This window comes from Ovis aries, chromosome 26 (genome assembly GCF_016772045.2).
Source record: "Ovis aries strain OAR_USU_Benz2616 breed Rambouillet chromosome 26, ARS-UI_Ramb_v3.0, whole genome shotgun sequence".
NCBI lineage: Eukaryota > Metazoa > Chordata > Mammalia > Artiodactyla > Bovidae > Ovis > Ovis aries.
In genome coordinates this window covers 6,268,129-6,282,298 of record NC_056079.1, presented here as the reverse complement: position 1 = coordinate 6,282,298, position 14,170 = coordinate 6,268,129, and the positions used below count along the sequence as shown (strand labels likewise).

The following is a 14,170-nucleotide window of genomic DNA, read 5'->3' as shown; positions in this document are numbered from 1 at the left end:
AGGAGCCTGATGGGCTATAGTCCATCGGGTCGCAAAGAGTCGGACACAACTGAGCGACTTCACTTCTTCACTTCACTTAACTAATATTTTAAAAAGTAAAACTTAGGGACTTCCCTGGTGGTCCAGTGGTTAAGAATCTGCCTGCCAGTGCAGGAGACGTGGGTTCAACCCCTGACCCGGGAAGATCCCACCTGCCACGGAGCAACTAAGCCCCCAAACCGCAACTAGACAATAAGCCCCGTTCACAGCAACTAGAGAAAGCTGTTATGCAGCAATGAAGACCCAGGGCAGCCAAAAATAAATAAATACTTTCCCTTAAAAAAAAATTAGAACTGAGAAGTCTCAGGCTCTGCGGCTGGATGGCAGCCTGGCAGGTCTTTGCTGTTCGCCATTCCTCCCACGTGCCTCCCCGAACCCTCCACCTGCCCTCCGCCTTCGGTCTCAAGAAAGAACACGCAATTCTGAAAAAGTGTTAACTACTATTTTGAGTCTAAGCTTTTGTTTCAAAATCAGTATTTTCCCCTTCATTTCTTTTTATGACAATTTTATAAACTTGCAAGTGTCCTAGGTTTCTTTCAACAATTCCTACCACACCGAGCTTCTGAGAAGACCTGCCCTAAGATGAAATTAACTCAGAATTATTAAAAAAAAAAAAAAAAAACTGTTATTGGGTCACAACACACAAAAAGTTAATCATGCAATAATTCAACTTGAAACAGATACGCGGAGAAGCATTACTTTAAAGGTATGAGAGAGAAGACAATTTTCTTTAAAGCCTGGAAAGTGAACTTACAATATATTCTGATTGGGATGTGGGGGGAGGGGAATCAATATTTAAATATGGTTGGAAGTTTTAAAACACCCACTCTTCAATTTTTCACTATTCCAACTATTTCCACTTTACAGAAAAATCACCCTATGAAAATAAACAAACACTTGTAGTGTGGCAAACACTTCCCTTCCCCCCGGGACCGGGTGACTGCTGACCAGACCCTTCCGCGTCCCCAAGACACGCGACCGAACCGCCGCTCATGGTTGCTCCCACCATCCACACGTCCACACGGTTCGCTTCCTCCAAATTTGTAGAGAGATTTCTCCTCGGAAGTCATCCCGAATCCATAAAAAATACTAAAGCAGGCTGTGATTTTTCACCCCAAATCACTTAATGAATGAATACTTCTGTAAAAGAAGTCTTGTTCATAGTGCATAGGAGTCTAATTTATAGTACACGAGAACGTGAATAATAGGACAACGGAAAAAGTCCAGAAAATGAAAAGCACATTCCCTCTATTTGAGAGAAATACCTCCTGGTCCCGGTGGGTCCCGAGGGTTCACAGCTCGTGTCCTCTCGTCGGGAGACGGTGTCGAGCTCCCCGTGCGGCGACGCATTCTCCACGTGGCGCGCTCCGGTGCCCTCTGCCGGCGGCCGGGCGCAGTACAGGATGGCCGCAGGTAGGGGAGGTGGGGGGCTGGCTAGAAGAGCCTGTGAGCCCGTGGATGACAGACGAGAACATCAGGACGAATTATTAAGCTGGGTCTATGTTAATATAAACGACAGTTATTCCTTACGGACATGCATCTCTGTCTATGTGTGTGTTAGTCGCTCAGCTGTGTCTGACTTTTTCAGACCCGCCTCCCGCATTGCAGGCAGATTCTTCACTATCTGAGCCACTAGGGAAGCCACGTCTTTGTCTATTTGTATATATTGATCAGTGGATTGATAGACACAACTTAGGTGGGCATACACAGGTCAGGACAAACAAAAACTTCCTCACACTGTCCACTGAAAAAGCCAAGAAACAAGCACCCCCTCTAGCAATGAACACATTCAGATCTATGCTGTTGTTTTTGAAATCATATTTGCTAATAAAAACAAACCATATTCCTTGGATAAATAGTTCATTCTAGGGTTGGAGCAGGAAATGGACAGATTTGTAGATTCTTGTAGTTCCAGAAAGTGAGGAAGTGTTAATTCAACAAAACAGCTACACACACACACATACACACACACACACACAACCCCCCCCCCACCAACACACACAGAGGCATAGAAGGGACTATGTCAAAAGAAAACAGAAGTCAACTAAAAGAGTTCCCAACGGCCCAAACTGGAACATTTTGAGCAAAAAAATAAAGTTGTACTCACTCTATCCTAGGATACAAAGTAAATATCCAAGAGTTCATACTGATTTAAATAAAAAATGGGACTTCCCTAGTGGTCCAGTGGTTAAGATTCTGCTCTCCCAATGCAGGGGACACAGTTTGATCCTTGGTCAGGTAACTAAGATCCCACATGCTGCATGGTGTAGCCAAAATAAATAAATAAATTTATAAAGGATTATGTACAGAAACAAATTGGAAGACAGTACAAATCTCCCATGGAGAGGAATTCCTGATAATTCATGTGGATATCAGCAATCAAGGAGGTGGAACACAAGGTTGTGCGTAGTGAAATTCTTCCAAAAAACGCATTTTTGGACATGATATAAGCATAACTTTACACTGGAGAAACCTAATCTAAGTAGCTGGACTAACAACACTAGCATCCTAGTATTAAGTCGTTTCAGACTTGCAGCCTTGAAATGAAATGATGAGAATGGTGAGTGGCACCTCTGCCATCTTCCTCAAAAAACAAATTAAATAAAAATCCAACAAACAGGGGTTTCCAGGCGGCTAGTGGTAAAGAATTTGTTCTATCCCAAGTCCAGGAAGATCCTACATGCCACAGAGCAACTAAGCTCGTGGGCCACAACTACTGAAGTCTGAATGCTCTAGAGCCTGTGCTTGGCAACAAGAGATGCCTCAGCAATGAGAAGCCCTCACACCGCAAGTAGAGGGTAGCTCCACCTCACAACAGCTAGAGAAAAGTCCATATAGTAACAAAGACCCAGCACAGCCAAAAATAAATAATTTTTAAAATTATTTTAAAAACCCAACAAACAATAAAACGCAAAAGCCAATGTGATCATAAGAAAAATCATTGGCTATATCCCAATGGACTACATTCCACAAAATTCCAAGATTCCCTGGAGTACTTACCCGAGAGAGCTGGTCACTTTCTTCAGGACTTCCAGGCCAGGATCAACATTTCCTGGCCACCAGAGGTGACCTAGAAAGTTTTCATCAACTTAAGAGGAGATAGGTAGCTGTCTCTGAGCAGCCATTTTCACCAATGGCAGTTCCCTGGCTTTTAAGCCAAAGTAAAAATTTCTGAAGAGGAAGAAAAGTTTTCTTGGTAACCTTTCCAAGCTGGTTCTTGTGTCCTTAGGGGCATCTGAGAAAGATTTCTGGAGTATTAGGCCCACCATTCACTCCCTCACATTCTGTGTCATCAAGAGCTGACTCTGGGTCCCTGAGTTGAAGTAAGAAATGTAGTGGTTTCTCGAGATGTACAAAGATGTCCTCAGCTGGAGATCCCAAATGTCTACAAACAATTGCTGGGCTTCACAGGGACTTGTGAATCTTTCCAGTCTCAGAAGGGCCCATGACATCATTCTTGGTCCTCAGATCCCAGCACAGAGAACCTCTGCCTCAGAAGAGGACAAGGTGTATTTCAGGAGTGTCTTCCAAACCAACGGTTCAGTCAGGTGTATCAGGAGCTGGGAGCTGCAATGTATATTTGTGTTGGGGACCCCTCACAGACATTTTCAGAAAATCAGACACCCTTGGTGAATAAACAGACTCCATTCATTTTTTATGAATATAACTGAAACACAATACATAAAGGCAACATATGCGTTATAAAAATCATCATGAATGTCAACAGTAACAGTGATCATTATCATACCAGTGATACTAACAATTATAATTCTGACAATAATACTCAAACTACAAAGAGGGTAGACAAGAGTACAAGTTCCCTTAAGGGAATGACAGGTACAGATCCTGGACTTCTTGGAGATGGTTGGAATCACAGTGTCAGTTACACAATGAAAAGTGTCCCCTGAAGGCAAGGACTACATGTGCAATTACAGGGATTTTTTTTAAAAATTCTAATTGGAGGCTAATTACTTTACAATATTGTAATGGTTTTTGCCATACATTGACATGAATCAGCCATGGGTGTACATGTGTTCCCCATCCTGAGCTCCCCTCCTACCTCCCTCCCCATCCCATCCCTCAGGAGCATCCCAGTGCACCAGCCCTGAGCACCTTGCCTCATGCATCTAACCTGGACTAGCAATCTGTTTCACATATGATAACATACATGTTTCAGTGCTATTCTCTCAAATCATCCCACCCTCACCCTCTCCCACAGACTGCAAAAAACTGTTCTTTACATCTGTGTCTCTTTTGCTGTCTCTCATATAGGGTCACCATTGCCATCTTTCTAAAGTCCATATATATGCATTAGTATACTGTATTGGTGTTTTTCTTTCTGACACACTTCACTCTGTATAATAGGCTCCAGTTTCATCCACTTCATTGGAACTGATTCAAATGCATTCTTTTTAATAGCTTCGTAATATTCCACTGTGTAAATGTACCACAGCTTTCTTATCCATTCATCTGCCAGTGGACATCTAGGTTGTTTCCATGTCCTGGCTATTGCAAACAGTGCTGCGATGAACATTGGGGTACACGTGTCTCTTTCAATTCTGGTTTCCTCAGTATGTATGCCCAGCAGTGGGATTGCTGGGTCGTATGGAGATTCTATTTCCAGTTTTTTAAGGAATCTCCACACTGTTCTCCATAGTGGCTGTACTAGTTTGCATTCCCACCAACAGTGTAAGAGGGTTCTCATTTTTCTACACCCTCTCCAACATTTATTGTTTGTAGACTTTTTGATAGCAGCCATTCTGACCAGCATGAGATGGTACCTCATTGTGGTTTTGATTGCATTTCTCTGATAATGAGTGATGTTGAGCATCTTTTCATGCATTTGTTAGCCATCTGTATGTCTTCTTTGGAGAAATGTCTGTTTAGTTCTTTGGCCCATTTTTTGATTAGGTCATTTATTTTTCTGGAATTGAGCTGCAGGAGTTGCTTGTATATTAATTCTTTATCAGTTTCTTCATTTGCTATTATTTTCTCCCATTCTGAAGGCTGTCTCTTCACCTTGCTTATAGTTTCCTTCCTTGTGCAAAAGCTTTAAAGTTTAATTAGGTCATGTTTGTTTATTTTTGCTTTTATTTCCATTACTCTGGGAGGTGGGTCGTAGAGGATCCTACTGTGATTTATGTCAAAGAGTGTTTTGCCTATGTCTTCCTCTAGTTTTATAGTTTCTGGTCTTACATTTAGATCTTTAATCCATTTTGAGTTTAGTTTTGTGTATGGTGTTAGAAAGTGTTCTAGTTTCATTCTTTTACAAGTGGTTGACCAGTTTTCCCAGCACCACTCGTTAAAGAGATGGTCTTTTCTCCATTGTATAGTCTTGCCTCCTTTGTCAAAGATAAGGTGCTCATAGGTGCGTGGATTTCTCTCTGGGCTTTCTGTTTTGTTCCACTGATCTATGTTTCTGTCTTTGTGCCAATACCATACTGTCTCGATGACTGTAACTTTGTCGTATAGTCTGAAGTCAAGCAGGTTGATTCCTCCAGTTCCATTCTTCTTTCTCAAGATTGTTTTGGCTATTAGAGCTTTTTTGTATTTCCATACAGATTATGAAATTATTTGTTCTAGTTCTCTGAAAAATACCACTGATAGCTTGATAGGGATTGCATTCTCATTTTCACTATATTGCTTCTTCTGATCCGTGGACATGGTGTATTTCGCCATCTATTTGTGTCATCTTTAATTTCTTTCACCACTGTTTTATAGTATTCTATATATAGGTCTTTTGTTTCTTGAGGTAGATTTATTCCTAAGTATTTTATTCTTTTTTTTGCAATGGTGAATAAAATTGTTTCCTTAATTTCCCTTTCTGTTTTCTCATTGTTAGTGTATAGGAATGCAAGGGATATCTGTGTGTTAATTTTATATCCTGCAACTTTACTATATTCATTGATTAGCTCTAGTTATTTTTTGGTTGACTCTTTAGGGTTTTCTATGTACAGGATGATGTCATCTGCAAACAGTGAGAGTTTTACTTTCTTCTTTTCCAATCTGGATTCATTTTATTTCTTTTTCTTCTCTGATTGCTGTGGCCCAAACTTCCAAAACTATGTTGAATAATAGTGGTGAGAGTGGGCATCCTTGTCTTGTTCCTGACTTTAGGGGAAATGCTTTCAATTTTTCACCATTGTGGATAATGTTTGCTGTGGGTTTATCATACATGGCTTTTATTATGTTGAGGTATGTTCCTTCTATGCCTGCTTTCTGGAGGGTTTTTATCATAAATAGATGTTGAATTTTGTCAAAGGCTTTCTCTGCATCTATTGAGATAATCATATAGTTTTTATCTTTCAATTTGTTAATGTGGTGTATCACATTGATTGATTTGCAGGTATTAAAGAGTCCTTGCATCCCTGGGATAAAGCCCACTTGGTCATGATGTATGATCATTTTAATATGTTGTTGGATTCTGTTTGCTAGAATTTTGTTAAGGATTTTTTGCATCTATGTTCATCAGTGATATTGGTCTGTAGTTTTCTTTTTTTATAGCATCTTTGTCTGGTTTTGGTAATCACAGAGATTCTTATGTAAACTCTGGTTCAAAATCTTTAGGTTATTAAGACATTCACAAGCAGCAGTGTATACTGGGGGTTTTAGAAAGCATGTGTAAGTCCAGACAAGAAGCATGCTTTGAAAAGATCTGAAGTGGCCTTAACCTTTCACCTCTGGATGATCTCATGTAAAGTGAAAGTTGCTTGGTCATGTCCAACTCTTTGCTACCCCAGGGTCTATACAGCCCATGGAATTCTCCAGGCCAGAATACTGGAGTGGGTAGCCTTTTCCTTCTCCAGTGGATCTTCCCAACCCAGGGACTGAACCCAGGTCTCCTGCATTGCAAGTGGATTCTTTACCAACTGAGCTATCTGGGAAGCCTTCAGATGATCTTGTGGCTCAGAGCAAAACTAGCCAACTAGTAAAGATTGTCCTACAACAGTGTCTGCAAAGACTGGTACTGCTGGGTTCTCTTTCTGTTTTCGATGTTTTTAAAATTTTTAAATTTATCTACTAAAATTTAATAGAGACACAAGCCTGCAAAATATACACTCTCCTCTCCCATTGTATACGCCCATGTACTCTCAATCTCTGGTCCTGCTTCTGGAGGCTGACTTGGAATATTTCTGGATGTTGCTCAGGATCCTGCAGGTGGTACAGCAGGAAACACTTCCTTGTAGAGAGTCTCTCTTCAAAGTGTAGGAAAAACCACAAAAATAATTCTTAGCAAGAAAGATAAAAATGAATATAATGATGAACAACAGCAACAAGGATGTTTTTTTTTCTTTTCAATTCAAATTTCGGATTGGATGATATTGTAACATATTTAAATGCTAACAGGAGGCTTCGGAGAGAGGGGGTAGTTTAAAATAAAGTAGTATAAGTAATAGCATAAGATTCATGATGGGGCAGGAGATAAAAGGAACTGAATACAAATGTAGAAATAAACTATGAAATTGAGATTAAAGGCAATTCCTGGGTTTCCCTGGTAACTCAGACGGTAAAGAATCCTCTTGCAGTGCAGGAAACCTGGGTTTGATCCCTGGGTTGGGAAGATCCCCTGGAGGGATGAACATCAACCCACTCCAGGATTCGTGCTTGGAGAATCAGGTGGACAAAAGAGCTTGGCAGGCTAGAGTCCATGGGGTCACTAAGAGTTGGACACGACTGAGTGGCTTTCACTTTTCTTGTCATGAGCCAGTGCATGCTGGGAGATCTTCCCAACCCAGGGGCTGAACCCGAGTCTCATGTCTTCTGCATTGGCTAGCAGGTTCTTTACCACTAGAGCCACCTGGGAAGCCGGTTATGAAAGAGATTGCATAAATAATGAAGGACAGTACCGAAACAATTTAAATCTAGTGGTAGGATGTATCTACATCCAAAAGTATCTCCTTTGTGAAATAGTTTACATATAGCCTGTAAATGTGAGGAAAAAGGTGAGTCCATAGACAATGAATGGTAATAGGGACGGTCTGGAGTAATCTTTAAAGAGAATGAGAGACAAAATTGGCAAAATAACCTAACAAGGTTGCCAGGCATTTTTCTAAGAAATAACCAAAATGTCCTCAGATACAATGAAATGCCTACTGTGTTGCCTAGCTTAATTATTTCCTCTTGGGAATCAGGAATTTTAAGTTTAAAGAGCCGTTTACACAACTGTAAGAATTCCACCTGCGCTCTGCTAAAAAGATCTTCATGACCAAGATAATCACGATGGTGTGATCACTCACCTAGAGCCAGACATTCTGGAACGTGAAGTCAAGTGGGCCTTAGAAAGCATCACTACAAACAAAGCTAGTGGAGGTGATGGAATTCCAGTTGAGCTGTTTCAGATCCTGAAAGATGATGCTGTGAAAGTGCTGCACTCAATATGCCAGCACATTTGGAAAACTCAGCAGTGGCCACAGGACTGGAAAAGGTCAGTTTTCATTCCAATCCCAAAGAAAGGCAATGCCAAAGAATGCTCAAACTACCACACAATTGCACTCATCTCACATGCTAGTAAAGTAATGCTCAAAATTCTCCAAGCCAGGCTTTAGCAATACGTGAATCATGATTTTCAGATGTTCAAGCTGGTTTTAGAAAAGGCAGAGGAATCAGAGATCAAATTGCCAACATCCACTCGCTCATGGAAAAAGCAAGAGAGTTCCAGAAAACATCTCTTTCTGCTTTACTGACTATGCAAAAGCCTTTGACTGTGTGGATCACAACAAACTGTGGAAAATTCTGAAAGAGATGGGAATACCAGACCACCTAACCTGCCTCTTGAGAAACCTGTATGCAGGTCAGGAAACAACAGCCAAAACTGGACGTGGAACAACACACTGGTACCAAATAGGAAAAGGAGTCTGTCAAAGCTGTATATTGTCACCCTGCTTATTTAACTTACATGCAGAGTACAAATAAGAGATGGCAAGGGTGAACGTCGACATTCTAGGAATCAGTGAACTAAAATGGACTGGAATGGGTGAATTTAACTCAGATGACCATTATATCTACTACTGCGGGCAGGAATCCCTCAGAAGAAATGGAGTAGCCATCATGGTCAACAAAAGAGTCCGAAATGCAGTACTTGGATGCAATCTCAAAAACGACAGAATGATCTCTGTTCATCTCCAAGGCAAACCATTCAATATCACACTTATCCAAGTCTATGCCACAACCAGTAACGCTGAAGAAGCTGAAGTTGAACGGTTTTATGAAGACCTACAAGACCTTTTAGAACTAACACGCAAAAAAGATGTCCTTTCATTATAGGGGACTGGAATGCAAAAGTAGGAAGACAAGAAACACCTGGAGTAACAGGCAAACTTGGCCTTGGAATGTGGAATGAAGCAGGGCAAAGACTAATAGAATTTTGCCAAGAAAATGCACCAGTCATAGCAAACACCCTCTTCCAACAACACAAGAGAAGACTCTACACATGGACATCACCAGATGGTCAACACCGAAATCAGATTGATTATACTCTACGCAGCCAAAGATGGAGAAGCTCTATACAGTCAACAAAAACAAGACCAGGAGCTGACTGTGGCTCAGATCATGAACTCATTACTAAATTCAGACTTAAATTGAAGAAAGTAGGGAAAACTGCTAGACCATTCAAGTATGACCAAAATCAAATCCCTTATGATTATACAGTGGAAGTGAGAAATAGATTTAAAGGACTAGATCTGATAGATAGAGTGCCTGATGAACTATGGAATGAGATTCCTGACACTGTACAGGAGATAGGGATCAAGACCATCCCCATGGAAAAGAAATGCAAAAAGGCAAAATGGCTGTCTGGGAGGCCTTACAAATAGCTGTGAAAAGAAGAGAGGTGAAAAGCAAAGGAGAAAAGGAAAGATATAAACATCTGAATGCAGAGTTCCAGAGAATAGCAAGAAGAGATTAAAAAGCCTTCCTCAGAGATCAATGCAAAGAAATCGAGGAAAACAACAGAATGGGAAAGACTAGAGATCTCTTCCAGAAAATTAGAGATACCAAGGGAACATTTCATGCAAAGATGGGCTCGATAAAGGACAGAAATGGTATGGACCTAACAGAAGCAGAAGATATTAAGAAGAGGTGGCAAGAATACACAGAAGAACTGTACAAAAAAGGTCTTCATGACCCAGATTATCATGATGGTGTGATCACTAATCTAGAGCCAGACATCTTGGAATGTGAAGTCAAGTGGGCCTTAGAAAGCATCACTACAAACAAAGCTAGTGGAGGTGATGGAATTCCAGTTGAGCTGTTTCAAGTCCTGAAAGATGATGCTGTGAAAGTGCTGCACTCAATATGCCAGCACATTTGGAAAACTCAGCAGTGGCCACAGGAATGGAAAAGGTCAGTTTTCATCCCAATCCCAAAGAGAGGCAATGCCAAAGAATGCTCAAACTACTGCACAATTGCACTCATCTCACATGCTAGTAAAGTAATGCTCAAAATTCTCCAAGCCAGGCTTCAGCAACACGTGAACCGTGAACTTCCTGATGTTCAAGCTGGTTTTAGAAAAGGCAGAGGAACCAGAGATCAAATTGCCAACATCCGCTGGATCATGGAAAAGCAAGAGAGTTCCAGAAAAACATCTCTTTCTGCTTTATTGACTATGCCAAAGCCTTTGACTGTGTGGATCACAATAAACTGTGGAAAATTCTGAAAGAGATGGGAATACCAGACCACCTAACCTGCCTCTTGAGAAATCTGTATGCAGGTCAGGAAACAACAGTTAAAACTGGACGTGGAACAACAGACTGGTTCCAAATAGGAAAAGGAGTCTGTCAAAGCTGTATATTGTCACCCTGCTTATTTAACTTCTCTGCAGAGTACATCCTGAGAAACGCTGGACTGGAAGAAACATAGGCTGGAATAAAGATTGCCGGGAGAAATATCAATAACCTCAGATATGCAGATGACATCACCCTTATGGCAGAAAGTGAAGAGGAACTCAAAAGCCTCTTGATGAAAGTGAAAGAGGAGAGTGAAAAAGTTGGCTTAAACCTCAACATTCAGAAAACGAAGATCATGGCATCTGGTCCCATCACTTCATGGGAAATACGTGGTGAAACAGTGGAAACAGTGGCAGACTTTATTTTTTGGGGCTCCAAAATTACTGCAGATGGTGATTGCAGCCATGAAATTAAAAGATGCTTACTCCTTGGAAGAAAAGTTATGACCAACCTAGATAGCATATTCAAAAGCAGAGACATTACTTTGCTGACTAAGGTCTGTCTAGTCAAGGGTATGGTTTTTCCTGTGGTCGTGTATGGATGCTAGAGCTGGACTGTGAAGAAGGCTGAACGCCGAAGAATTGATGCTTTTGAACTGTGGTGTTAGAGAAGACTCTTGAGAGTCCCTTGGAGTGCAAGGAGATCCAACCAGTCCATTCTGAAGGAGATCAGCCCTGGGATTTCTTTGGAAGGAATGATGCTGAAGCTGAAACTCCAGTACTTTGGCCGCCTCATGTGAAGAGTTGACTCATTGGAAAAGACTTTGATGCTGGGAGGGATGGGGGCAGGAGGAGAAGGGGACGACAGAGGATGAGATGGCTGGATGGCATCACTGACTCGATGGATGTGAGTCTGAGTGAACTCTGGGAGTTGGTGATGGACAGGGAGGCCTGGCGTGCTGTGGTTCATGGGGTCGCAAATAGTCAAGACACGACTGAGAGACTGAACTGAACTGAACTGAACTGAAGAATTCCACTAGAATGTATAAATGTAAAACTGTGATGACATGGAAGGAAAAATTATTAACTATATTCTACTATGTAAGGAAATTTTTATTTGTTTTCCCTCTAAGCAAGAAATAAAATATAAAACTGTCTTCCCTTTTTCTTTGGACACTTAATAAATTAGTAACATGCTCTCGAAAGTACTACATGGCCAGTGTTTTAAGATTCAAGTTCTCCATCCCAACATTGTGGCCCCCTCATTGTTTATATTTCAAATTTTCATATTTTCTCATCTTTCATTTTATTTGTAAATATTTGTTTCCTCTAGGGAATTCCAGCTTTATGTACATAGAATTCCATTGTGTCTGTTGTCCTGTTTTATTTCCAAGACACAGAATGTTTTCTGGTATATAGAGTGCACTCAGAAATATTGGGGTACCTTGGGGTACCGGACCCCCCAGCCGCTGTCCCTCCCCAGTGCGCAGTGGCCGCAGTGGCGACTGCCAGAGCAGGGGGGCAGAAACCCCCCTCCCCTCTGTGGGCGGGGGATGGGTGCGCCGGCTCCCGGGTGGGGCCGTGTGCCTTCTGCTGCAATGCTGGAGACCCGGGTTTGATCCCTGGGTCGGGAAGATCCGCTGGAGAAGGAAATGGCAATCCACTCCAGTACTCTTGCCTGGAAAATTCCATGGACTGAGGAGCCTAACAGGCTACAGTCCATGGGGTCGCAGAGTCAGAAACGACTAAGAGACTTCACTTTCAGAAATATTTATGGATGAATGAAGGGTGAATGGATTTTCCGAATCCCTTCACAATATCCTTTCACCTTTGCTTATTTTATTAGTCTGAAAAATCCAATCTAGTTGAATGGGGTGTGGCTCGCAGGCTGAAGGCCTAAGAGAATCTAGTTAGGGCGTGTCCCTGGAATGTAGCCAGATTAAAGCTCCAGTAAAAGGGAAAAAGTCAGAGGAGGCAGTGAGAAGGAGAAACTGAACAGGGACGGTTTAGGAGGAAGTTGGAGGAAGAGGAACGGGTTTGCCTCTGAATCGATTTGGTTTCACCAGCTCCTCTGATTTTTGAAATCTGGTAAATTCTCCAAACAGTGAGTTGTGAGGTGGCTTCATCCCCTTAAAACTGTCTTAAGTCCTGTCTGTCTTTAGACTTATGTCTTATTACAGCAGTTTCTTATGGTCTTTGAACGTTATTGTGCCAAAATTGATTCCATCACCCTCATAATTCTAGTTTTGACTATTTTGTTGTGGTCTCTGCGTGGGTTTGGAAAGAATTTCCAGTCACAGAGTATTTCAGAAAGGAGTGAGTTTATTAAGAACAAACAGCAAAGGACGCTGGGAGTACAGCCAGCTGACCTCCTGTCTGGCCAGGGAGAGCAGACGTTTTTTTGGCTTAGTAACCGATTTTTATAGTCTCAAGACAAAATTCCTGCTGGAAGGGTGGCGTTAGGTAATTGGTTAGGTGTTGTTTGTCTACCTAATATGGCGTCAGAGAGCTGACTGGGTTAGAGCAGGAGGCCTCATGGCAAGGGTTGCCATGGGGGTAGGCCAGTGACGGAGGTGACCTCGGTGCAGGCTCTGTAACTGTGGTCTTGGTATTGTGACTTCCCTGATGGCTCAGACGGTGAAGTGTCTGCCTGCAATGCAGGAGACCTGGGTTCGATTCCTGGGTCGGAAAGATCCCTTGGAGAAGGAAATGGCAATCCACTCCAGCACTCTTGCCTGGAAAATCCCATGGACAGAGGAGCCTGATAGGCTACACCCCATGGGGTCGCAGAGAGTCGGGCACAACTGAGTGACTTCACTGTATTATTTAGTCGCTAAGTCATGTCTGAATCTTTTGTGACCCTGTGGACTGTATCTCACCAAGTCCATGGAATTTCCCAGGCAAGAATACTGGAATGGGTTGCCATTTCCTTCTCCAGGGGATCTTCCCAACCCAGGGATCAAAACTATGTCTCCTGTATCGAAGGCAGATTCTTCACCACTGAGCCACCTGGGAAGCCAAGCTTGGTATGGAGTAAAGTCGCTCAGTGTGTCCAACTCTTTGTGACCCCATGGCCTATATAGGCTGTGGAATTCTCTAGGCCAGAAGACTGGAATGGGTAGCCTTTCCCTTCTCCAAGGGATCTTCCCAAACCAGGGATCGAACCCAGGTCTCCCGCATTGCAGGTGGATTCTTTACCAGCTAAGCCACCAGGGAAGCCCAAGAATAGTGGAGTGGGTAGCCTATCCCATCTCCAGCGATCTTCCCGACCCAGGAATCAAAATGGGGTCTCCTGCGTTGCAGATGGATTCTTTACCAACTAAGCTATGTGGTCTTGTAAGGCTCCAAGTATTTGTGACCCCCCTTTTTTTCCCTTCTCTTTTTAGTCCCAACAACACAGTCACTAGCAGCCATAAGTGGCTATAAAATTTAAATTAATTAAGTGAAATAGCTATACTTCACCACCTT

The 14,170-nt window shown here is 42.2% G+C and overlaps 1 protein-coding gene across 2 annotated transcripts in view; it reads right to left on the bottom strand.

The window, feature by feature from the left end:
- The window catches only part of LOC105605118 (zinc finger protein 705A-like), a 101,299-nt gene that overhangs the window by 8,567 nt on the left and 78,562 nt on the right, over positions 1-14,170 (bottom strand). The window contains exons 4-5 of one of the 2 annotated variants that reach the window (XM_042241480.2): positions 3,040-3,606; positions 1,305-1,537 (exon numbers count right to left, since the gene is read on the bottom strand). In XM_042241480.2, the coding sequence (XP_042097414.1) occupies positions 1,305-1,389 (85 nt within the window). In that variant the 5' untranslated portion in view covers positions 1,390-1,537; positions 3,040-3,606. Of the gene's footprint in view, positions 1-1,304; positions 3,017-3,039; positions 3,607-14,170 lie in introns of those variants that run through there. The other variant, XM_060407196.1, reaches the window with a different exon arrangement.